At 30.8% G+C, this 27,530-nt stretch overlaps 1 protein-coding gene across 1 annotated transcript in view; it reads left to right on the top strand.

Annotated features, from left to right (window-relative positions):
- The window catches only part of Pde8 (phosphodiesterase 8), a gene marked incomplete at its 5' end in the record, with an annotated part of 219,937 nt that overhangs the window by 26,351 nt on the left and 166,056 nt on the right, over positions 1–27,530 (top strand). The window contains one exon of the mRNA XM_088228743.1: positions 26,017–26,076. Within this exon, the coding sequence (XP_088084869.1) occupies positions 26,017–26,076 (60 nt within the window). The remainder of the gene's footprint in view (positions 1–26,016; positions 26,077–27,530) is intronic.

The following is a 27,530-nucleotide window of genomic DNA, read 5'->3' as shown; positions in this document are numbered from 1 at the left end:
TTTTGGCATTATTAATTTTAAAAGAAATCGGCCACTACTCGGTGTTGACATTTCAATCATAATGGAAATATCGGCTGAATGCCATTGTGCTATTTTTTAATAAACTTTTGTAAAGCTATGTATATCGCGTGGTTAATAATGATTTCTGTTTAAGTTGATTTTCACAGAACCACAGAAAAAATATTCATTTATAAATATTTTAGTTATATATTAAGTACTTATATGTAGGTACAAATCAATGAACATTTTTTGTAGATTACATATTTAAAAAAGCCCCGCTCGCTACTGGTATAATGACGATACACAATATTTATAAAGAAATTGACTACAAAGTCAATGAAAATTTTATATTTAAAGCACTAACTTAGTGGTTATTCATTATTATATAATAAAAATAAAACAACTTTATTTTTAAACATTAAAAAAAATATATAGCTTTATTTATTTTACAAAATTAATGCTTTAAATATTAATAATGTTGTACTTGTATTTCAATAAAAGTCTTCGTTTCGTAGTCCTATTTTTTCATATCATTTGGAAATGAATGTGGAATTCAATATGCTTTCAGGTTTTGAACATGGTTGGATTTAAATCAATAAGTATTATTGAATAGGCGCTTTGGATATTTCCAACCACAGATTTTCAATCATATTGTTCGTCGAAAATACAAATAATATCGTCGAGAAATATAACTCCCTTGCTGAAATAATATGGTTTGTATTTTGAGAGATTAAATTGTTTTGCATTTGTTGGCTACTTATGAGTCAATAATTTACTAAGAGGATTTAAATATTGCTTAATTATTTTCAGTAATGGATGCCTCTTTACGGTGCTTGTCATGATAGGATAACATGCATTAGGCGCCAGGTCCTACAATATTAATTATTTATTTACATACAGTGTTTTTGCCATTTACATAACAGTTTATTAACTCTTAAAAGGCTGTGGTACAAAATTTCTTTATACGCGGTGATGTACATCGTGTTACTTCAAGCAAAAGACAAAATATTCCAAAGTTCAAACATTTGAAAAATAACATAGATACGTATTGGTAAATAATTAATTTTCTATAATTTGTAAAAAATACATTATAATTTAGGCCTGTTATAACAAAATTAATTAAAAAAACATAAATACGCGGGTCATATAACTAGCGTGCACTCCCGTTTACTGCCAATAACTGAATGATTGACATGCGAGGTGTGTTAAAAAAATAACGAGAATTTTTTAATTTCGCTGGTTTGGAGAGTCTAATTGGCAGCCGCTATTTCCGCGGCGATTTTCGTTTGTCAAAAAAATGGATCTAAGAATTTGTATTAAGTTTGTGTAAAAAATTAAATAAAGTGTAACAAAGAGTGTGAAATATTAACAAAAGCCTATGGTAAATCTGCTATAAGGAAATCAAGAGTTTACGAGTGGTATAAGCGTTTCCAAGATAGCCGTGAAGACGTTGAAGATGACGAACGGCCCGGACGCCCCAGCACATCAACAACCGATGAAAACGTGGAAAAAGTGAATGAAATGGTTTTTAACGATCACCGAATCACAATCAGAAAAGTCGTCGATGATGTAAGCATATTGATTGGCCCATGCCATGAAATTTTTTCGAATGTTTTGGGTATGAAACGCGTGGCAGAAAAATTTTTTCCAAAATTTTTAAATTTGAACAAAAACAGCGGCGAAGGGAAGTTGCTCAGGTGTCACAAAATGAAGTCAACGACGATGCAGAATAACTGAAACGTGTAATAACAGGTGACGAATCATGGGTTTACGGAAATGATGTCGAAGCTAAGGCTTAATCGTCTTAGTGAAGGCATTCTGGATCGCCAAGACGACATCGCTGAGCACGCCAAACACGTTTAACCTTAGCGGCTGCCACAGACAAAGTAAATAATGAGTACAGATAAAAATTTTAGCATATTTCAGGGGTATGTATACCAACATATAAAAAAAAATTGACAATCGGACCCTCCAAACCCGCAAAATTGTTGAAAAATTCTATTTATTTTCCTTACACACCTCGTAAATACCCTACATATTTTATACTTAGCCGTTTTAAACACAATTATCACAAATACTAAGTCATACATTTTATAAATAAAAGACAAGTGATACTTTTATCCACAAATTTGGAATATCCCGGTTTTATCGCTTTCGCGACATCTTCGAGACTGGTATCTTTATTAAGGAATTCAATGTATTTATACAAAACAGAGGTAAGGATAGATAATTCAAAGTTATATGAAAGTAAATTAAATAAAGTTATTTTTATCTTAAGGATCATTATCAAAAATTTGTCTTCGGGTGAACTAATGAGTTGATATAATGCTATTTTAATGAGTTTAGGTATTTTATTTTATTTTTAGTGTCCCATCCTTCGTAAGTGTGATTTTGTAAATAATGTTTTCTGAAAAACAAAGGGTAAAAAGTCATTAGTAAAAATATATTACAATGGGTAAAGTAATGGAGAATGCACGTGTGTTATCTGTTCATTAAGTAATTCTATGTCGGGTTTATTTTTTAATCTATTAATTTCGAGAATTTATTATATTATAAATTACAATGAACTTCCATTTAGAATTTTCACATACAAACTTAAATGCTTTAAATACTAAGTATATTACACAAACTATTACTTATGTAACCCGATCTATTAAAGCTGATTTCTCTTTGACATGAATATTTTCGTAACATTTTATGTAGTTGGGTAGTGATAAATAATAAAAAATATCAGGATATGAGGCATACAGTACTCATTACCATTGTTTAGTATTCAATTATTGTTATAATTATTTATAATTATTGTTATTAATATTTTTACTTTTTTTATGTCGTGTTTTTATGTCCGCAGTACAACCAAAGCATTAAAAAAAATATATACATATTTGCGTTCGTGTGATTTACCCAAATATTTTAATTTGGGGCGCATTTTCAACGAGTTGTAAATAACTCACTATTAGAAAATGAGAATATAGTTGGGTTAGAGTGGGGTTTGAACCTGAGACGTATAATTCGTGAGTCCGCAACATTCGCGAGTCAACGAGACCACAACCCGATTTAATTTGCTGTGTCATATAATTTAATAAAATTTGACACGTATTTTAACAATGATGGAGAACCTCTTTGCAGAGGAAATATGGAATTAAATTATTACTTCACAAACTTTTATCTAGTAGAAAACGTCCGGGTAGTAGTGCAGTGGTATACAATGCTTGAGACCCCGGGTTAGATGCTCTGGAAGCTTGATATGAAATATTTGTTTTTAAAAGTGATTTTATACTAAAGTATTTAATGTTTGAAGTTTTTTTTTATTTGAAAACTCATCCCGTTTCGACCCGTTCATCGCGCGGTCAACTTGAGATGAGCTAAGGAACAATATAATAATGTAGTTACGCAAAAAGCACCCAGCTATATAAAAGTAAAACTGAGATAATAGCACTTTTGTGAAAAGGTTGAATAATCTAATCTACACAACAGTTGGAGTGGTTTTGACAAATAATACATAATGCTAATATTTGTTTTTTTGTAACACAGAAAATAATTTAATTATGTAATGATGACACAACCTAAGATAAGCATTTTGCAAAAAACAGCCAGCCCTAGTAAAACTTTAATGTATGGTTATGTCATTATGTATTGATCATATTATTTTATCAACAATGTTTTGAGTATGTCCAAATGTTTGCAGGCTGGCTGGATTTCCTCCCTGGGGAATTGTTTAGATCTAAATTTGTTGCAATAGAGAGGGAAAACATTTTTTAGAAGGCAATATGGAAGTCTGGGCAAATCCCGCTCACTTGATAAACGTTTCAGCTCTTTTACTTTACAAAAGTCAACAGATAGGTTTGAGGAAATGTGGAAGTTGAAACATAGGCAGAATAGTGAATGTTACACAGTGTGTAAAGTGGCTACTTAAACCGGCCAATGACAGGTCGTAAGCCTTGTAAATGCCTGGACTTCCATATTCCCTTCTCAAAAATGTTTTCTCTTTCTGTCGCAACAAATTTAAATATTATTTTATGTTTGGTAAGGTTTCCAAGATAAAACGCTTTTATTGGATTTAATTCTACTTTTATTTATTTTTTAAATATATTTGACGCGTTTCGTCTTGTTAGGATATTATCAAACTTTCTTTACATACTAACAATAATTGCTGTCTTATGATATTTTTATTTAATTATTTTATAAAATGATTTCATAATATAAGTATACATATTTAATAACATGGAATCTATATAAAACCAAGGAATAGAAAATGAAAACGAAGCGTTCTCTGTTTAGGATAGTCTCCACCTAACATGGCTCAGCTTGTTCTTAGATAGAGATTTTTTGTCTTTTAAAGTATAAGTAGTTCTATACTAATATAACAATAACAAAAAACTCCTTAATTATAAATGCCTAGATAATCAAATGTTAGAAATTCATAATCGTTATTATTCAAATATAAAGTACATATGTATATATACGTGCTAAGAATATATGTTACTTAAACAGAAATTATGTAGTATAATAAATAATAAAAAACAATCTTAAAGTAATTAAGTACATAAAAATATAAATAATATGTGTACCAATTATATAAAGTACTACATATATTTTTCAAAAAAATCTCTCGCCTTACTATTTATATGTGCAATTATTTTTATTTTAAAATTTGTTTTACATCTTGAGTATTTTATATTTGGCTTTAATCATTAAATATTTTGGGCGTAATTACATTAGATTGTTTTTTACCAAAGGCGATTGATACAAATGGGATAATACAGTCAATTTGTGTTGCTGAACGAGAGTTTATATTTTGTTGGGTTCTTTCGACCTCACTTAATTTATCAAAAAAAAAAAATAGTAGGCACCTCACAAACAATTGTTTTACATCCAATATATTAAACTCGGCGAATAGATCTTCCGTTGGATACCTCAGGGGTTTTTTAAGAATGATATAGGCGCATACTAGTGTAAATAGTGGAATTCTAATACACGAATTTTGAATTATGTGTTGAAGGAATTTTGGTGATTTTTTTCAAGTCTGGCTAACTATACAACCTAAAATATGCAAACATTTTGCAGAAAACGGTTGAATCTAATGTTGAATAAAACATTATACACACTCAGAATGTATGAGGCGACATTCATTTTCAAGACATTTTGACATCATGGAATTTTCAGAGGGTGATTATTACAGGTTTTTTTGTATGAAAGCGGCTTGGCTGTTTTAAGCAGAACATAAAGTTGACCTTCCTAAACTTGATAACACCAAAATCTCAATTTGTCTAAATTGCGGACTGGCTGCTTTCTGCAGAACTACGTTCATATGTGATCTCAAGACTCGAGGACGCTTGGTTTGTTGTTCTAATTACACAAAGACTGTCGCGACACTTGACTCCAATCCACTCGAGTACCTGCCACGAATACACCCTAGAGGGTTCGTCTATTCTACTCGTCAGAAAACATGGAAATAGGACCCTGGGGCTAGAGATGGAGACTAGAACAATGACGATATACTTCTGGCCGAAAATATGACTTAATAATTGCCAGTTGTTTATCGACCCAGTAGGACGAAGGAGTGTCGGTAGAGCGAGACTACGATGGTTGGATAGTGTCGTGGCAGACTGTCGAGTTTTGGAGTAGCAAAACTGGTAGGTGGCAGCCAAAGACAGGACCAGATGGAGACGTTTCTCGGAGGAAGCTAGGACTATCCAAAGGTTGTAATGCTGAGGAAAAATAGATGAAATTGTCAGTCTTTAAAAATATGAATAGTAAAAATAATAAACATCATATTCCATAAAGCAAGTAATACTATTCTTCTCTAAATATTTATTTTTAAACATGAACTTAATGCCGGTGGTTGGAGCATCTTTTTAAGCAGATAGGCGGTATCTGGGAATTTTGACGAATATGTATTTGAACATCGTTTTTCTGTCGCTCTCTCGCAAATGCCTCCCCAATACTATAAAAAAAGACAACTGCACGTCAAACTGATTTTGCCGAACTAAAATCGACAAAATCAACGATTCGTTGTCCCGTTTGCGGCATCCCAAAACTGAACCGATTTGTTTGTTTTTTTGTTAAGAAAGAGTATCAGAAATTCTGTGTGTCGGTACCTTTTCCGTTTTTCATAATTATTTATCATATTTTATTTCTTCATCTTTCATTTCTTTTAGAGTTTCTTTTTTAAATCTCTTAAAATATGTACGTATATATATGTTTTCTCCTTTTTAAAATGTTTTTTTTTTGCATTTAAACATGTTATTTTATTTATATTTATTTTAATTTTTATCTTTTAAATACTTTTACTAACTACTTTCATTTGTTTTTTCCCTTCTTTTTTGTAATTGAAAAACTAAAAATAGTTAATTGATGACCTTGGTAATAATAATAATATAAAATGGAAATTTCACTGGTTCATTAGAGTTAAGTCTAACTTTGTAAACTCTTAAACTATGTAATTATACTGAATGTTTCCTGAATAAAAGAAAATAAAAAATAAAACTGGACGCTTTTTTGAGTTTTCGGATGGCCTTAGCTCCCATAAAAAACAATTTGTCAAAAAAGCACAAAAATAAAGACACGCCAATGGTAAATTTCTATAGTATGCAAAAAAACATTGCTCTAATGCCATGATCCAGGGATTAAATAAAGGAATATGTTTGTTTAAAAAAAGTTAAACTGCGTTTCCTTTTAACTGTGTATGTTATCAAACATTGTCATGAATACTATAACAGTAAAAGTTATGGTGTATTCTTGTAGATACATGTTGATGTGAGAGTCATGACGAAGAGTCTTGAATTCAGTAAACATTCAAAAGTCAATACGTAGTTATATATTTTATTTTTATTTTATTTATTCATATTTTTCGCTTACAAACTATAATTAATAATAAAAATAATGTGACCTCACTGGGGTTTTCCGTGCCGAGGACACTTAACAATTTAGTTTTTTTTATTACATTTGAGAATAAACAATGAAGACTCACTTAAAAAACAAACATAATTAACAAATATTCAGACAGTTTTAAAAACAAGGTATTTATGTACATCTATATTATTTATATTACAAAACACATAATGAAAACAACAAAAACCTAACATAAGCTATACAGTTGTGGAGCAGTTGATTCAGCATTGGTAAGGGCGAATGAGACAATCCATTTTACTTCTACCTAGCTCCACTATCCATTTTTTTATAGCCTTTTTAAACATTTTCTCGTTACTAATTGTTTTGATATACAGTGAAAGTAGGTAGTAGATTTTAATTGAATAATACTCAAAATCCCTTTGTCCGAAAGTGGTATTAGTTTGTATTTGTTTAAGTTGTTTATGTGTTGAGGCTAGTGATTATATTATTTGTATGTGATGTATTGTGGGGGTTATGTCTTTCATTTGAGTAAGAGTAGTTTTTGAATCTATAAGTGAGTATTGTTTTAGCGTATAATTGTTTTGGTGTCATAAGTTGTGATTTATGGAATATTTCTTCAGTAGATGTCTGTATCGGGACTCTAAGTATTATTTTAATGATGGATTTTTGTGCAACAAATACACTATTTAAAACTGTGTCACTCGCACCACCCCAACCGATTATACCGTACTCCAAAATTGATTGGCACAATGCAAAATAAATCTTTAAAAGTTCCTGTACATTAATTATATTTTTGCATATATAATTGCATTAACATTGTATATAAATTATTTGTTCGTAGATTGCTTGAATTTAATTCTTGCGGATTGGATTGGTGCACCGTAAATTTTTTAAATCGTTAATATTTAGAATCGGATCAAATACTTTCATAATCAACTGTATATAAATTGTATATAAATTATTTGTTCGTAGATTGCTTGAATTTAATTCTTGCGGATTGGATTGGTGCACCGTAAATTTTTTAAATCGTTAATATTTAGAATCGGATCAAATACTTTCATAATCAACTATTATGTTCTTCTAGAGTACTTTCATATCTTTAGTTTAGAATTCAGAAGGATTTTGGCTGGTTCAATATTCTTGCACAAATTAATAGAGGGGGTGAAATCCAGTCTTTTGTCTATGAACATTTGGACAAACTCAAATATTGTAATGAAACCAACTGGTCCAAGAAGAAGTTTAAAAATTAAAAAATTGTTTTCAGGCGTTGCCTAGTATGTAAAATAATTCAGTCAGATGAACCTCTTCACAACAATAAAGGTTTCAGCTCTTTAACTTCACTAAAATCAACAGATGGAAGAATTGAAGAAATATGGATGTTCAAACATAGGCAAAATGGTGAATGTTACATAGTGTGTAAAGTGGCCACTTAAACCAGCCTATGACAGGTCATAAGCCCTGTAATTGCCTTGACTTCCGTATTCCCTTATTTAAGGTATTCTCTATTCCTGTTGTAATTTGAATTGTAATTGTAATTTTGAGGGGGTGAAATCCAGTCTTTTGTCTATGAACATTTGGACAAACTCAAATATTGTAATAATATCTAACTGTATAGATGCCCATGATATCCTTGCTCAGATAAACCTGTACCTTGTCGTAACTTGCGTACCAATCCTGTCATTGTTGGGGGAAATTATAAAACTAAAATCGGATTCTATTCCCCTCTGCCAAGGATCCTCAGAACAGTGAACGAAATCTCACTAAACGGTACTGTCGATGTGTTTCTACAGCAAGGGCAGGCATTTAAGAAGCAAGCGGTGTTGTCTCTCCTGACTCGCAATGTCACACTTGCCATTTTCGCCTAGATTATGCCATATACATACATACCTTTTGTTGATTATACACTTTGTTATTTTAAGTAGATTTTAAGAAAGTTAAGATTGAGCATTACTCATTAATTTCAATCTATTAGGGTTTACTTAAGCCTGTTGATTGGCTTAAAAAAAATATATATATACATATATTATTTGATCAAAAGTACTAGTAAAATAGCAACACTTTTTTTTAACCTTATCAGAAGGAAACGTGGATGTCTAAAATCACATTTCATCTCAACTAATCTCAATAGTACGTAAGGGTGTGAGGTATTTAATTTAGCCTTGATTGACTGTTGGTGACACCCTTCTTCATTGCCTTTAGAGCTTTTGGAGTTTGCACTTTCACCGTAACATATTCACTGAGAACCCGTCTCTCTGTACCTGACACATCTTGATTTTGTAATCAATATCACGCGCGTACCAGTTTTATAGTTTTATTACTGATCAGAAATCTTTTTCAGTCTACGGGCAAACGGCAGCTTTCAGGCGTGAAAATGAAATGTGAGTGTATAGTGCTACCCGAAATATAATTAATTTTGAAAGCATTTTTTTACATACTAATAATAAGAACACATTTATTGTCCAGAGGAAATATCATAAAATTCAGAAGGAGCGTAGAATCATATTTGAATACACCGGACTGTGTCCAAAAATCTCCCCACTTTCGCTGCGCGCATGCGTGAAGTCGCCTTGAAATGTTGCCAGATTGCGAAAAATAAAATCATTACACAAATGTAAGTCAATTTTTTACCCTGTAATATGTTTAGCCTTAAAGTTAATGTTTTATATATTAACTAACGGACCCGACAGGTGTTGTTCTGACCGAAGGAAAAACGGAAAAAGACTTTTTATTGATGAGCAGGGTAATTGTTACCTAGGTAATGGTTTGTGATTAAATTCTCCTAAAAATTGATAATATTAAAATATTGAATTTAAGTAGGTACCTAGGTACTTGTTTATGATTGAATTCCAAAACATGAAATAAATATTTTTTCAAAAATGGCATTAACAATATTTTGAGTTTGTCCAAATTTTTGTAGACAACGACTGGATTTAACTCCCTGGGGAGCTGTTTATTTTAACATATTACCACAGAGATGAAGAACATTTAAGAGAAGGTAATATAGAAGTCTAGGCATCTACAGGGCTTATGACCTGTCAATGGCTGGTTTAAGTGGCCACTTTACACACTGTGTAACATTCACCATTCTGCCTATATTTGAACATCTATATTCCTTCGATTCTTTTATCTGTTGATGTTTGTGAATTTAAAGAGCTGAAACCTTTATTTATGCGGGTGAGATTCATCTAATTGAATTATTTCACCTACATACTAGGCAACGCCTGAAAATGTTATTTTTTCAATTTCTATACTTCTTCATGGACCAGGTTATTTATTAACAATATATTGAGTTCTTTTTATATTTTGATTTTATATTTTTTTTCTTTATTATTATATTTTGACATATTATATTTATATTTATATAAAATATAATAAATAAATATAATTATTAATAAATTATAAATAAAACAATAATTAATAAATAAATATAATAATATATAATTTTTTTTTTCTTTTTTAATATATTTTGACTTCTATATTACCTTCTCTTAAATGTTCTTTATCTCTGTTGTAATATGTTAAAATATGGCCTTCTTTTTGCAAACATCAAACTCCGGTCTTCTCACCAGCAGAGGGGTGTTCTTATGCAAGAATACGATTTTTTTTAATGTATTGAATTTAATATTATTTTAGTATTACCAATAAACAAATGGGTGAAAATTTTAAGGAATTTAAGGAGAGAAACTGATTGGAATCCACAAAAAACGAATGTTGTTTGTAAACATTCAAAAACAAACTTTTTATTTATACAAAAAAAGAACCTCTTTCCATTTTTGCATTCTCCTTGAATGTTGCCTTAGTAGATCGACGCATAAAACATTTACGCTCCTTACTTCTGTTTTACATATATGATTAAAGATTTTAATATTTGCGAACACGCACAGCGCAAAGATCTATATTTCTCTGAAAACCGCACGTAAATCGGTTAAGCCGTTTAAAAGGAGTTCAGTGACATCTCACGAACAGAGAAATTATATATATAAAGATGAAATATAATATCATCATGTAATTATGTTGAGTAATTACGCAGGGGATATTTACCAGGACTACGTTTAAGGGTTTGGTTCATTTTCCCGTCTCTTGTGATCTGTAGTGCTCCCTGACTGCTATTTAGTTCCAAAAACCACGGCGGGAATTTCCACTTATAATACGTGCCCTTTGTTCGCTGCCACAGGGTGGCAAAAAACTTCACGGACCCATATAACAATAGGTATTCGTTTAAATTATCTTGATTATTGAAATAAAAATGAACTTAAAAGCGTAAGTTTATCTATGGATTCTGATTGTAATACATAAAACACCCCTGAAGTTAAAACACCAACTAACCCCGAAGAGAATATAAGATTAGAGCGTATTTCAATAAATCGTCTTGTTAAATCAACATTACAGACTCAATTTTATTAAATGTTTGAAATCCATTTATCTATCGTAGTTGTTTCAAATTTAACATACTTTGTCCGCATTTGGAAAGTTTCAATACTAAATTTTGTAACTTAAAAAAAACTTATTGAAATATTAAAATGAAAAATTTATCCGCAGTAAATTTATGTATACGTTTATGTTATTATCGTTAGTAAATTTCAAAATGAAATAAGGAAATTAATGCATATACAAGGCTTGAGACCTGTAGCTAGTTTATGCGTAGCATTGGGTTGAAACAATTGGTAAAGAAAAACACATAATTGGGCAAAATATGTTTTTAAGCAAAGGTATGTAAGTACAATATTTTCCTGGCACCGTGTATAAGAAAAGTATGGTATATTTGTACATGCAGGTATATACATATTTTTATCGATCATTGTATATTCGATGAAAAGTAGAGTTTATGCCCTCACTTTTCAGGACGTTCCTGAAACGGCACTTTATATTTCAGTACCTTTTCAGGCCCTCTTCAAAACTTGCGTGAACCATAATTTCTTATCCGATTTGCATTTCGGTCAAAATTCATTATTAATGGGATGAACGAGATCCAGTGTGTCTTATTTGAGGCGGTAGGCCCGTTTCAGCCCTTCGGTGTTTAAACTTTAACAATTTTAACCCCCCGTAAAGAAATTTATCAACTCGCATTAAAACGCAATACATGTTGATTCAAAGTTACAAAGTAGTTAACTTGTCAGTAAGTTTGTTATCTTGAGCCTTGATTTGATGAATACAGTTTAAAATTTAAAACGTAATTTTTTTTTGCATATGAATTGTGTCTGGATTTTATCGTCAATAGTCAACTCAGTTTTTAAAATCTGATAGCACAAATAATAACACAAATGCCTTTGATTTGTTTTTCAGTTTTGGAACTGCTTAGCCAGTAACTCAAATGTTAAACATCCGTCAGGCAACCCTAGAAAAATATAAACGTAACGCACACGCAGCCAACCCATTAGAACTCTTCCGATCTCCACTGAACTCACCCCACAACGGCCACCTCAAAACGATTTAAAAAATTAAAAAAAAGTTATTAAAGCAAACACTGCTCTGTGGAACAAAACTTTCGTTACTTTTAATGAGTAAATGTGACATGTATACCATAAGGTACTAGATCCTTCGGTACATGCCGATATACTTGCCTCAAAACTTGAATGTCGATAGTGTATCTTCGTAATCGCTCGGAAGAATTTATCTTCAACTATGGCGCCATAATGAAGGTATGTCACTTAAGTGCGTAGGTATGTGTACCGTGGCGTACGCATACCCTTGATACACATCGATCTACCTACCCAAAACTTGAAGGTAGAGAGTCGGTAGTGTATCTTCCTAATTGCTCGGAAGAATTTATCTTCAACTATGGCGCCATAACGAAGGGTATGTCACTTAAGTGAGTAGACATGTGTACCGTGGCGTACGCGTCCCCTTGATACATATCGATCACCTACCCAAAACTTGAAGGTAGAGAGTCGGTAGTTTATCTTCGTAATCGCTCGGGAGAATTTATCTTCTACTATACCATCATAGTGAAGTTATGACGTCCTTATCTTCCCATTGTTATCTGACATTTGAAGCATAAAACGGATCACCTTGCCTTCGTGTAACTGATGATCAAGTTACACTGCGTTTGGTGTACCAATGCAGTGCCATATGCACCATCTGGTGCAGATGGGGGGGGGTACAATGATAGTATTTATACATTAAAACGTTTGTTACAACAGAGAGGGAAAACATTTTTGAGAAAGTTAAATAAAAATCTATGCATTTACAGGACTTATGAACTGTCGTTGGCTGGTTTAAGTGACCAGTTTACACACTGTGTAACATTCACCATTCTGCCGATGTTTAAACATCTACACATCTGAACAACTCCCTAGGGAGGAAACCCAGCCTGTCTGCAAATATTTGGACATATTTAAAACATTGTTGAATATAAATACATCTTCAAAATATTTACATACGTCGTTAGTAAACACATTTTTTATGAATAAATTTTTCACGCCCATTATACAGATAAGAGTTTTAAAAAACACGAGTACATAAACTTATTAATTACAATATCAAGAAATAATATAAAGAACCTTAATAATTTGCTTCCGCTTAAATAGAAGCTCTTTTAGATCTATTGCATGGATCAAGAGCGTTTCAAATTTTTTGTTTGGTTTTTAGATTGACAACAAGAGTGCAACGAACGGTTTCGGTTTGCCTTTGCTATTCTCGACCTGAGTACCTACAGTGCGTTGTATTGCTGTAAACTGTAGCTAACTTCGTAGTTGATAATCATGTAATGGTTTTTGTCCGTATGGGCTAGTCTATTAGCCGTTGGCGTATTATTACGACGAAAGAACAGCATTAGAAATACAGTTGGTACTTAAAAACACATATTATGAATAAAAATGATAGAAATGTTACTTAAAAAAATACAGTGTAAAAGTTTGAAGCATCTTTATCTTGATTTTCTATTCGATATGGAACACATAAATACATAGTTTTTTATTTTTTATTTTACAATATATTTTTTTAATTTAATCGGAATGCACACACAAATGTAATATATATTATGACAGGTGGCAGCAATTTTTCTGTCAACAAAACTTGCGACAAGTCGAAGCGGTGGGGATTGTTAAAATGATATTTTAAGTTTTGTTTGAAATAAAATACGGATGGTATTATATAACCTTTGTTAGGAGCATCGGGTTTAAGGCTTGGAAAAGTCAATGTATAATAATATTTTGGCATATATAATGGATAACGAGGGAGGAATCACAGGCTACTTTCTACCACTTTCTCTCCCCCCAGGGCAAGTGAGGAAAGCCTTAGAAAGGCCAAAGGAAATCTCAACAAAGCCTATTTCGCCCTTAGATTTGAATCCCCTAAATTTAAGATAAACGTGAATTAAGTATGAAATTTAAGTTGAATTAGCAGACCGGGCTCCCGGTGGATTTGCTTTGGCCTCTTATATTTAGTAGAGTCATTCGGGGTAACCGTACGCAGAGAATAAGTGTACGCAGTGGTGTTTGCAACAATCCCAAACATGTTAGAGCCGCACTTAATTACAATATTTAGTAGGGCTTTGGGTCGCCTTGAAGCTGGTCTTGTCAACAGTGAATCCTAATTCATAAATGAAACTGACAGATACATTTTTTGTTTGTGTTTTTAAATATATTTTTTCCTCTGTTACTGATACGCGCAATTATGTAGGCAATTATCTTAAAACAGTACAGGTACATAGCAGTGGCGAATGGTGATTTTATTTATAGGTAAGCCATAAAAAATATCATATATTTGTACGTACATAGAAGGTAAATAATATAATGTAAGTAATATAGACAATAAATTGATATTTTTCTCTGGTTCTGTGCGATACAACAACTCTCATACATAAAATCAACTCAAACAATGTAACTTTGTAATATATTATATTATATAAATATATTATCCGTTACATTAATATATAATTCATTAAAAATAAATTTAAAATACCAGTATGAATTCAGTCGATATTAGGTATTCAATTGAAATGTCAACTGGCTGAATGTTCTAGTAAATAATAGTGCTAAAAACGGCCGCGTGGAGCACTATATGTCCTGTAATATGTCGCATGAAAGTTATTATAGTCTTATGTCAAAAGTACCATCTCAAAGAAAAGTAGTCTTTAAGAAACAATATTTGAAATACTGTTTTCTAAATCAGCAATCTTTAAATAATTTGTGTTATCTGCAAGTTTAATCTAGGAGAAAAACCCCGCACTGGGGTTAATACATTCAAAATAAAGTATACTTATTAGTATGAAAAAATAAGCTGGAATAATCGGCTAGTTTTTTGGCTTACCGCAGGCGTTGAGCGCGTTTTATTAAAATTTATATTTATATTAGGATAAAAATACAAACGGTGGAAATTATTTAAAATAAATTTTAATTATTTATTTGTTTTTATTCCATAACTAAATACATAAATTCCATAACTAAAAATTTATAAAATTAAAATATTTAATTTAAGTAGGTACCTAGGTACTTGTTTATGGTTGTATTCCAATACATAAAATAAATAATTTTTCAAATATGGCATTCTTTTTGCAAACATCAAACTCCAGTTTTTTTACCAGCAAAGGGGTGTTCTTATAAAGGAATACGTTTTTTAAAAACGTAACCGAAACGTAAACGAAACGAAATCGAAAACGAAATCTATGGGTAGAAAATATAAAGAATTTAAGAAAAGAATCTGATTGAAATCCACAAAAAACGAATGTTGTTTCTAGACATTCAAAAACAAACTTTTTATATACACAAAAAAACAACATCTTTCCATTTTTGCATTCGTAGTAACGTATTACGTAGACTCTTTACCTAATACATAATACATACATATGTTTGTCATTTACTTTAGTTTTTTTTGTACCTCTTGAACATATGAAGCCTGGTTATGTTTGTGTGCCTCTGTAAAAGAAAGCGTGGATATAAGAGAGACCTCTTTATAAGAGAAAAATGTCTGTCCCTTGGGCTCAAACAAATTAATATTAGCATTTCTTGTTCATATATTTTTGGGTATTTCTGCCGGTAAATTATCTTCAATTTGTTTTTCTAAGAAAATTACGTTTGAATTTTCTACGCTTATTATAAAATCGTGTATTTTTATTTCAATATGTCTCCAAACATAAAATTCTTAAAAATCATTTGGTGGTTTGTCAAACATCGAATTTCTTCTGACGTCAAAGGATACCTCATTAAAATTAATTGATATGAAGACAATATTATTTCTTTTTCAACAATAGATAAAAAAAATATTTCGTAATCCAGTTAAAAAGAAAATATTTATCATTTTTGGATACAGTTAGAGAAATATTATATTAATGATACTCGTATAGTATCTAACAGTGACGGAGATTTTTTTTAAAAATTAAGTGAACTTGCCTTTACTCTTTTTGAATTCTTGAAGAGGGTGCAATACTGTATTGTTTATTACATTGTTTATTTTATTTGGTTGTTGTTTATTTTTGAAAATTTAACTCCAAATTTGTTGCAACAGAGAGGGAAAAAAAATTGATAGGTAGGTACTCGTATATATATATTTTATTTTTATTTTATTTGGTCTTAAAATAGTACACACAATACAATATACGGAATAAACATACGCCGTAATAACCATCACGCCGTTTCTCCGTAAGGGTAGGCAGAGAGTATAAAGCGCCACATCGCTCTATCTTTGCATACAGATCTCGCTTCCTCTACATTCGTACATCTTCTCATGCACGCACGCCGAGTATTCCGACTTTTGACATGTCAATCTTAAGTATTTGTTGGATTTGGTCATTCCATGTCTTTCTCGATCTTCTTCGTTTTATGCATCCATCAACATTAACATCGTAAATCCAGTAAGCCGTTCTTTCGCCATCCATTCGCTGTATATTGATTATCTCGGTTAATTGATTTTTATTTTCGTTTCATCAAGCTTGATATTAAAATCGTCTTATAAAAACATATTCAATTTTTATTTTTTTATGTAAGAGGGTTCTCTGCTTTGACGGTCGGATTTTAAGGTATTTTTTGGGATTTTTTGTGAGAACCAATAAAAAGATAGAACTTTGGAATTTTTATTATTTATTTATAAATGTTTCAAGAGTATACATATAATTTTTTAGTTAAAAATATATATTAAAACCATAGTTATAGCGCTCTGAAGATACCTCCCTCCAAAAAATGGACGCTCACTCCCTTCACAAAATCAGCTGATTGGCTTATTTGAAACTAAAAAAATTGGCGGTGTTTTAATTTGATTTTTGACAGACTTCGCAACAAAAAAAACTAATTTCGTGTATTTTTTGTCAAATTTTTTGTGTTGAGTCAACCCTACAAATGAAGTGAATCGGCCAAGCCATTCTCAAGATATGTTGGAGAAAAGTTTGAAAAACATAGTATTGAAAAAAACACGTTTAAAGTTTCAAGTACAGTTACAACTCATACCAGCGCTCCAAATACCTGTTTCTTCTAACTGCTCTATCGTTATAATGGCTTCTAATTTCAAAAATTCACTTTTCCAAAATATTCAAGATATATTAAGGAAACAGTTTATACAAAAAAAAAAACGATTTTTTTGAACCCATCAAACCAGAGAACCTCCTTAATTGCATCAAATAAATTTAAATATAAAATAAAAACTTTTTTCTAAAATTTTTATTTGAATGTCCTAATACTAACTTAAATCTTATTATCATCAAACTATATCATCATCATCATTCCTTTTCCGCACCTAATGGTGTATAGGTCACTGCATTGATACATCAATTGCAGCGTATCTTGATCATTTTTGCTATATGAAGGTAAGATGATCAGTCTTATGTTCTGCTTTTGATCAGTCATATGATGGTTCTACACTGCAATATTTCATTGTCCATGCATTGGAACCTCAAGCCTGATCAATTTTTCTTCCATGTAATGATATTGTCGGCTTCGTGGTGTAATGGTCGGCGCGTTTGCCTACCATGCAAGAGGTCTCGGGTTCGATGCCCGACACGGTTCGCATGAAATATTTATTTAAAATGATATTTTTCTACCAGAATATTTTATAGTCCCTGGACTGGCACCTGAAGCGTAAAACCGATCATCTTATCTAAATGTATCTGAAACAATCAAGATACGCTGCAATCGGCGTACTAACGCAGTTTCCTAGGCACCATTCGGTCCAGAAAGGAAATTATGATCATGAATAATATTGATCCAGATATGCTTCGATTGGAGTACCGGTGCATTGCCCTATGCACTACTGGGTGTGGACAGGGTGATGATAAAGAAATAGATATAATTTAAAGAACTGGTTTTTATGTACAAATTACGAACTTAAAATATTCCAATTAAATCACAATTATGTTATGCTTTTTTTTCCATTTTTTCGTATCCAACTAATCTGTACCTTAAAGAAGAGGTCGGCAAACTGCGACTCGCGAGCCACATTCGGCTCTTTAGCCACTTGACCGCGGCTCACACAGCGCAAGTTACTTCTTTATTCGATTTATTTCATCTACCGGTTCTAAATAATAATGATGAATCTTAATTTCTTACATTTGATTAGCTAGGCATTTATAATTAAGTAGTTTTAATTTTTCTTTTTTATGTTATTGTTTTATTAGTATAGGACTACTTACGCTCTAAAGACAGAAAATCTCCATCTTAGAACAGGTTGTGCCATGTTAGATGGAGACTTTCATAAACAGAGAACACTCTGTTTTCATTTTACATTAATTGGTTTATATAGATTCCTTGTTATTAAGTATGTTTTTTTTTAATACACAGTGTGTAAAGTGCCCACTTAAACCAGCCAATAACAGGTCATAAGCCCTGTAAATGCCTAGACTTCCATATTCCCTTCTCAATATTTTTTTTCTCTCTGTTGCGATTAATTAAAAAATAAATATGGCAATAGTAATGAAAAATAACATAATATTTTTATTTTTTTTGTTAAAGTTGTTGATTTATAGAGAATTTTATTTTATTTTATTTTAGTTAGGCTATTGTGATCTGTGTTTGGTAAAGCGGGAACAGTTGGTTGGTTTCTTTTGTATTTATTTTTATAAAAAGTTTCATGAAAAACGAATGCCTTTCAATTTCAAGTACCTATCGTGAATTCAAAAGCCAAAGTTGCTATGCGGACTGAGTTAGCAGGAAACAAGTAGCGGTGTAGTAGATACCATGTTGTTTGTACTGAAGGTTTACGAGTCAAACTCAGAGATACTCAATGTGCAATAGTTTATATATTTCGAACCAGCGTTATTTAATCTGCGTTTTAGTACACTAGAAATTAAATCGTTAGTGTATTTATCTACTTTTATAAAATAACCGTCTAAACCAGAAATCTAAAAACATTTTCGTCCCGTAGACCACGTGTCATTTTTTTCTGTTTTATTTATTTATTTTTCGCAGTAAGGGAATTAATAATAGGCCTAATCTTACAAGCGGCAAGATTTTCTATTTTATTCGGCATTTCAAACAAGCACCTCGAAGCGTACATAACACTCAGCCAACTCAAAACAGCATAAAATCTTTTACAAATTACTATTAAAAAAATTAACTAAAATCGGTATTAGAGGTGACCTCTTCAGATGATTTTCATCTTATATAGACAACAGGTCGCAAGCGGTAGTGGTTAATAATTTTATTTCCAGTTGGGTACGGGTCCCCAGCGGGGTGCCTCAAGGGTCTCTTCTGGGACCTTTGCTCTTCATAATTTTTGTTAACGATATTGATAAATGCTTTACCTCTTCGCGTTTGCTTTGTTTTGCTGACGACATGAAAATTTTTGCAACAATCAAGACCCCAGCTGACGTCTTTGATCTGCAGTCAGATCTCGACCGTCTAGAGGATTACTGCAACTCCAACTGCTTGGACCTTAATCCTTCTAAGTGTTCAGTTATTACATTTAGTCGCAAAGTAAAATTTTTACGTACTAACTATGTGCTTAAGGGTCAAAACCTCCAACGCTCATTATGTGTAAAGGATCTAGGTGTCTTCCATGATAGTAAATTACTTTTTGACGCCCATGTTAACAGCATCATAAAAAAGTCATCGCGTGCGCTTGGCTTTGTTATGCGTAGCTCTACGTCGTTCACTATGGCAAAGACACTTAAAATCCTTTACTGTACATTAGTGCGAAGCAACTTAGAATATGCATCACAAATATGAAATCCTATGTACAATGTGCAGATATCACGCATTGAAAATATTCAAAAAAAATTCGTAAAGTTCATGTGTTTCCGGTTGAAACTTGAGTTTAAATCTGACCAGTATATTCACATATGTAAAAAACATCACCTACTGCCTCTGCAAAAACGTCGTGAAATAGCGCATATAATTTATTTACTTAAAATTGCCTCTGGTTAAATTGACTGTCCTGAACTACTTTGCAAACTTTCTATCAATGTTCCTTCCAAAGTTTTAAGAAATAACCCTCTTCTTCACATACCTCTTGTTTCATCTAATTATAGGCAAAATTCATATTTATGGCGAACTTTTAATTATTTTAATGTACTAAATAAATCATTTAATATAGATTTATTTGAAAATAATCTTAATAACGTGCGGCGTTTGCTTTCAAAATAACTCGTAGTATTTTTTTCTTTTCTTTTAAATTTACATTTAATTACTATTCATTTTATGTTCGAGAATCTTTTTTAACTTACTGTGATGCTACTTGTGAAAACCTGTAATTGGCTTATTTGTTATTTGTTTTGTTATATAAATATGATATCATTATAGCTGTTGGTTATCCAAATAAATAAAAAAAAAAATAAAAAAAACAGATCAGAATTAGTAACACGCATACGCAAAACTACAACCGGAACTTTCTTTCCTACTAACTTTTAATTTCTTGTAAAATTTGAGGACACCCAGATTTTTGCATTATTTTAAGTTTTTAAATTCACGTTTTTACTTTTACCTGGGACAGTAGTTCATTTTATCAGGTAATGTCACTCTTACTTATATAGTTGTTCTACAAAATATGTGGATTATCGGAAGTTTCTAATTGGCAAACTAATTTGTGAATGATTACACGTGTATTTAAACGTGTTTGAACTGCGTTCAATTTTCAACTATTTTTATTAATTTATTCGTTTATTTTAGAGAAGTTTCGCAGTACAATTTACTGTCTCATCCATCTCCTGATCATTGAGATACTTGTCGTATGAATGAAATCATGGCGTCTCAGGTAAACAGTAATCTTGTCAAAATACACGTTTACTCTGTTTTTTCTCAAAGAGTTACACTAGTTAACAGAAATGTGTTTTTACAATGGTATAAATATATAAAGCAATATAATAATATACTGATGTAATAACTTATATTTACATTTAAGTTATTAATTTAAAAAAATCTTGGTACACTTCCACTTATTCATTTTGACCAATTAGCGCTTTCACCCTTTAATGGGCATCTTCAGACTGTCTGAGTATTTTTAAGTATTTTTTAAATTAATAACTTATATGTAAATGTAAGTTATTACATCATTACAATGGAATTCCATTAAGAATTGTCAATAAATAATTTAAATGAAATAATAACATACGTTTTTTAAAAACTACTTTGCTTAGGCTAACAGTCAGTATCGTAATAACATTTTTAAAGAAACACTAAAATTTTTCAATTTCATTAATTCTTTGCATCGTATTAATTTTTCAAAATATGTTTTTATAAATTTTACACTTCAGAATTGAGGAACCCTGGTCTGGACGTGAATTGAAGTTTACTTTGGAACATTCAACAATTAAAGTAAAGTGAATGTTGGTTTCAAATATGTTTGAATTTAATATTAACTAAAAGGAATGTGCAGTTAAATTATGTTAAAAATGTTTTTAAATATCCCATTGCTTTAAGAGATGTACTGGTGTAAAAATATATTTTCCTGTTCTTGTATATATAAGTTGATTTATAAATAAAAAAATCAAATTTGCTAATATTTGTATGTCATACATAATATTAGGCAGGTTGTGGTTCCGTGAGTAGTATCGCGGACTCCGGATCAGGAGGTCTAGGGTTCGGATCGCGCTATACTACAACTTGTTTCACATTTTCTAACATTATTTATCCGTAAAAGAAAACGGCCCTAAAATTTAAATTTATGGATGAATCGTAAAAACGCATTTTTTTTAAAAAGTTGTTTAATTTATTGCTGTATAGGTGTGGATAAAACTGCATTCGTCCACTGAGGTATAATTAAACAGAGACGATGCTTCATACATCTCGAGGTTCAAATTGTGTTCTAGAAATTAGCGTTGTCGCGTCATGCCGCATCAACATTGCCTTGCAAAATGCGTGGTAGAGTAAAAAAGACTGACCGTCTTTGCCAGTTTACGGTGAATTCATTCAAAAACAGTAAGGATATCACAATATATATGCAATTCATAAAATAAACAATAATAACACTAAACATCTTTCACCAATTATTTGTGACCACCAATAAAACAAACAAAAAAATGTTAAATAAATTAAAATTTCATTCAGAATACACATAATTAATGCAATTTATTTAATTTTATAAAATTTTATTCAAATTCGGATAATTTATGAACTGTCTGGTAAAAATGATGTTTTTTATGTATAAAAATAAATATAGTAAAAATATTAACAAATTACAACAGGGTTGGGGAATACCTTAAAAAAGGGAATATGGAAGTCTAGGCATTTACAGGGCTTATGACCTGTCATTGGCTGGTTCAAGTGGCCACTTTACACACCGTGTAACATTCACCATTTTGCCTATGTTTGAACATCCATATTTCTTCAATTCTTCCATTTGTTGATTTTAGTGAAGTTAAAGAGCTGAAACCTTTATTGTTGTGAAGAGATTCATCTGACTGAATTATTTCACATACTAGGCGCTGCCTGAAAACAATTTGTAAATGCCTAGACTTCCATTTCCCTTATTTAAAGTATTCTCCATCCCTGTTGTAATTTGATAATCTTAATGACTCCCGAGGGGGTGAAATCCAGTATTTTGTCTACGAACATTAGGACAAACTCAAATATTGTAATAGTAATAATAGTTACAAAAAAATAAAAAAATAAAGAAACTATCATTATATTATATTTTTATATATAATTATATTAAATTAATAAGGGCATCGAACAAGTCAAAACAAATGCAAGATACATAATACTAAAGGTCTGATTAATTTTTTTAGTCGAAGAATTTTTATATTTGTATAAATCATCACTAAATACATCAATATCAAAATCCTGTTCTATACCATTATCCATATAACCTTATAATTCTAGATAAGGAGTTACTGTGCGCAATATTGCTATTGAATACTGGTAGTGAAAATGTATTATGCATCCGTAATCGCCTAGTGGGAGCATTTAGAGTTACTTTTTCTGTGCAAAATGATGAATTAAGATTGGAGTTAAATATATTGTACGCTGTTTCACTTACGGCTGCGGGTAAAATACTAATTCTTACCAAATATTGGTCAAGTGCAGAAAGCTTAATGAGTACACAAGATGGGTGGGTGGTTTTTGCAGCATCCAATGTATACATAAATATCAGTACATTAGGTCAGTAATCGGAGAATAAACGAAACAGCCCTTTTCACAATTTTCGTTTTGCCTGTTTAAATACGAGTATATTATGATTTGTTCAAAAAAACATTTTTTAGCAAACGTATAAACTATGGAACAAATGTGTTACCCTATTTTAGACAAACATTCTCATTCACTTTTATTCCGCACCCCAGAAATAATAACAAACGGCTTAACACTGAGCTAGCTAGCAAGTCAGGGCATGAAAATTAATTATTTTTTGGACTATAATACATTGAATAAACCTAACCTAAAAAATCATAGAATCTATTTAAATATAGTCATGATATGATCTAGGCAGACATGGCAAGTGAGTCATCTCAATTCAGGATTGACCACCGCTTGTTTTTAAATGCTTGCCCTTGCTGTAGGAACACTTCGACAGTACTGTTTTGTGAGATTTTAACTGTTCTGATGATTCTTGGCAGAGGGGAATAGAATCCAACGTTGGTTCTAAAACTTCTCACTAGTGAGGTACATTAAGGTTAATTTATTTATTTATTCAACACTTTTTATACATAAACAGTTTATATACTTATAAGGGCGGGCATATTGCCTGAAGGCAGTTTATTCCTACCTACCCAAATCTGAGTTGTGTTCTTTTGATAGAATAAATTTAATTGTGTTACGCGAATAATTAAAAAGATTTTATTTTAGATTAATTTATCATGAAACGATACGAACTAAATTCAAGTTCAATCAATATATTTTTTTTATTATCCAAATATATTCTGAACCATTTAAAACTAAAAAATGCTTAATACGAAATTGCTAACATCCAATACATCAAATCGTATGCAAATTGAGAGTCGGTTACGAAAAATTACCATTTGAAGCTTAAAAATTACAATTAATTCAATTAAATGTTCAAATATTTTAACAGTCAACATTAACCGTCATATAAAAAACGTTTTTACTAAGGAGAGGCAGTAGGCTAGCGTCAACGCGTGAGTTAGGTGTTTTATTTGTATAAATATTTGAATAAATCATAAGAACGCAAATATGCCTTTAAATAAAATTTTAAAAAAACAGCCATATTAACAATATTTCCTTTAGTCCGCTCCTGTCTTGTTTTAAAGATCGTACCCATCTCACTTCACACTTTCCATCTTTAGAACAACAACATGACAAAAAAACTTGACTTATTAGCTCCATATTTATTATATCTTAATTATATTAATTATATCTTATATTAATTATATCTTGATACAGAAGCTTGTGTAACTTTAAAACCGGTCGGTAGAAAAAATAGATAATTAAATAATTTTTGTTAATATTTATTTTACTTTTTTCGTTTATTCTACTCTCAAGTAAAAAAAATGCAAATACAAATCGAGTGGAGACACGTCGGTCTCTGGGTGTACTGGTTAGTGTGTTTACCTGCCATTAAATAAATATAAATCATATAATATAAAAAGCAAAAGAATAAATGGTAATCCACACCTATGTATGTTATTATGTTAATAATATTATTTTATCGGGCAGGGTGGATTGTTACTGTGGCGCTAAAACGGCCTAACAGTGATGGAAACAGCGCTCTCTGATCAACAACAATTTATAATGCAGACGAGTAAAATAATATTTTTAGACAAAACATTTTGAATGTTATTGCATACTTTTCTTATACCCAAACTCCATTAAAATTGTTTGCATTTTAATAATGTAATATGTTTCATTGTTCTTAAATCAATAAATATTATTTCAAACAATAAGCGCCGCGTCGCGTCGCTTTGGTAAAATTAATATGAAATATCCATAAAATTTTACCTGCGGTTTGCCCGAAAACTCGTTGTAAATATTCTCTCTCTGGAGCTTTGTGAATTTTTGATAATGTTTATCGTGGGGTATTTTTTGGGCAAAAAGCTTCTAAAATTGTTTTGTTACTGAGATATAAAGCCGGTATTCATTATTTATCAAATTCGATTGGAAGCCTTTGAAAATGTACATTTTTACCAATAAGTTTAAAAGAATACGAAACATTGAAAAAATATATATTTTGCAACGAAACAACCTGAATACCAATTAGTGAATTACAGTGCGAAATTCATGGAAAAATCTTTATTAAATTATTTTCATTGTAAACATGTTAATAAAAGTCTAATAAAAAATACACGTGTAAAATTATTTTTTTACAAGAAAAAATGAAAAAACAATATGGTTCTAAAATTTTTGAGTTTGTCTTAATGTTTGTAGACATGGCTAGATTTGACTTCCCAGGAGTTTTAAAAATTAAAAATTATTGCAACGGAGAAGGAAATATGTTTATGCGAAAATAAATTTTTCAAAAATATTTATTATAAATCACCACCACCGTTTATATCTTCCTACAAAAAAATATCCATGAAGTGCGCCCAGCCCGTTCTCAGTGAACGGTAAACTAGCCAACAATGTTTGAGTATGTCCAAACGCTTGCAGACTGGCTGGATTTCCTCCCTAGGGAGTTATTCATATTTAAATTTATTTCAACAAAGAGGTAAGAAATTTTTGAGAAGGGAATATAGAAGTCTAGGCATTTACAGGGCTTATGACCTGTCATTGGCTAGTTTAAGTGGCCACTTTACACACTGTGTAACATTCTACCGATGCAGTCCCTTCTGCACCATCGGGCGCAGATAAGGATATGATGATTATGATTAAATATTATGTTGAATGTACAAAAGTTTTGTGTTTGTTTCAGAAACCTCAGGAACTTGAAATGTACGCAGTTGACAGTCATTGTTGCAGTCGTGAAAAAAAGGTAAGAGAAATTGTATTTACTGTGATTATGGAGATGTAAAAATTGACAATGAACAAATATGATTGTTTACATAGTCTCAACTTTACACGGGTTTATCTAGCAAGTCGGGACATGAAATATATCATAAATAATTGTGTCTTAACTGTCGTTTTTTGAACAATTTGTCTTAATTACATAATTCATGTCTTATGTACATATATAATTTATGACTAACATTCTGATTTATGTATTACATAGATAATTAATTTATTAAATCCATAATTTATGTATTTATAAACAAATATAAAACGAACTGGGTTATGGTCCCGTTGTAGTATTGTGGACTAACGGATCAAAGGTCCGAGGTTCAAACACAAGTTATTTATGACTTTAATGAAATGGTCTAAAAATTTTAATTTTTTTTAAATTTTTTTTTTATTAACATACACGGCATAATTGCCTTTTACATTCAAGTTAATAATGAGAACTCAAATATTTCCTTTTACCTTGAATATACATACGTCGAACATACATAATTTATCTCTTTCATATAGCTATCTTTTATGTCTTACATACATAATTTATGTCTAACATACATAAAATATGCCTTACGTACATCTTTTATGTCTTTTATACATAATATATGTCTTTCATTGAGAATGTATGATTCTGTACAAAGATTGTGTTCTACATATATAATTTATGTCTTACATACATAATTAATGTCTAACATATATAATTTATGTAATTCATATACAATTTATGTCTTTCATATATCAAATTTATGTCTTTTAAATAATATAATTTATGTATTTTATATATGCATAAATAATTTATGCCTTACATACTGATTTATTCCTTACATTAATAATTTATTTCTTACATTCATTATTTGTCTTTTAAACAAATACACATGTACAATATATATCATTTATACTTTATATACATTATTTTTGTCTTACATACAAACATAATTGATTTCTTTTATTCATAATTTATGTCTTATAAACAAATATACGTATGTCTTACATACACAATTTCTGTCGTAAATACATAGTTTGTTAGACAGAACCTTAAATGTTAGGCAATTATAAAAGTGAAATATCACCAGGAAGATTCATCGACAACCTCTAAAAGTAATAAAAATAATGTTTTGTTCCACAAGTAATTAAAATATTGAAAATCTAATGTTTCCATCAATCATTTTATTTTTTCATAACTATTCATAGAAAAAATGTTAGTTTTAATTTTTATAAAGTAATCATGTAAATGCTTACGAGTAAAATTCTAAAATAACATTTAATCCAAGTAGATAGATGAATTTAAATGATAATTATGTTAGATAATATACAATGTGGTGGCCTCCGTGGTGTTGAGGTAAAGACAGTTCAATCACACGCGAAAGGTTCTGGGTTGGATTCCCGGTGAGGACACAAAAGTCAAATGTGATTTTTCTCAAGCCTAGGTGAACTGTG

Source organism: Micrasema longulum, unplaced genomic scaffold, assembly GCF_059751315.1.
Source record: "Micrasema longulum isolate JH-2025_06_02 unplaced genomic scaffold, ASM5975131v1 h1tg000607l, whole genome shotgun sequence".
Classification (NCBI taxonomy): domain Eukaryota; kingdom Metazoa; phylum Arthropoda; class Insecta; order Trichoptera; family Brachycentridae; genus Micrasema; species Micrasema longulum.
Note: the sequence above shows the minus strand (reverse complement) of the source record. Positions and strands in the feature narration are given on the sequence as shown.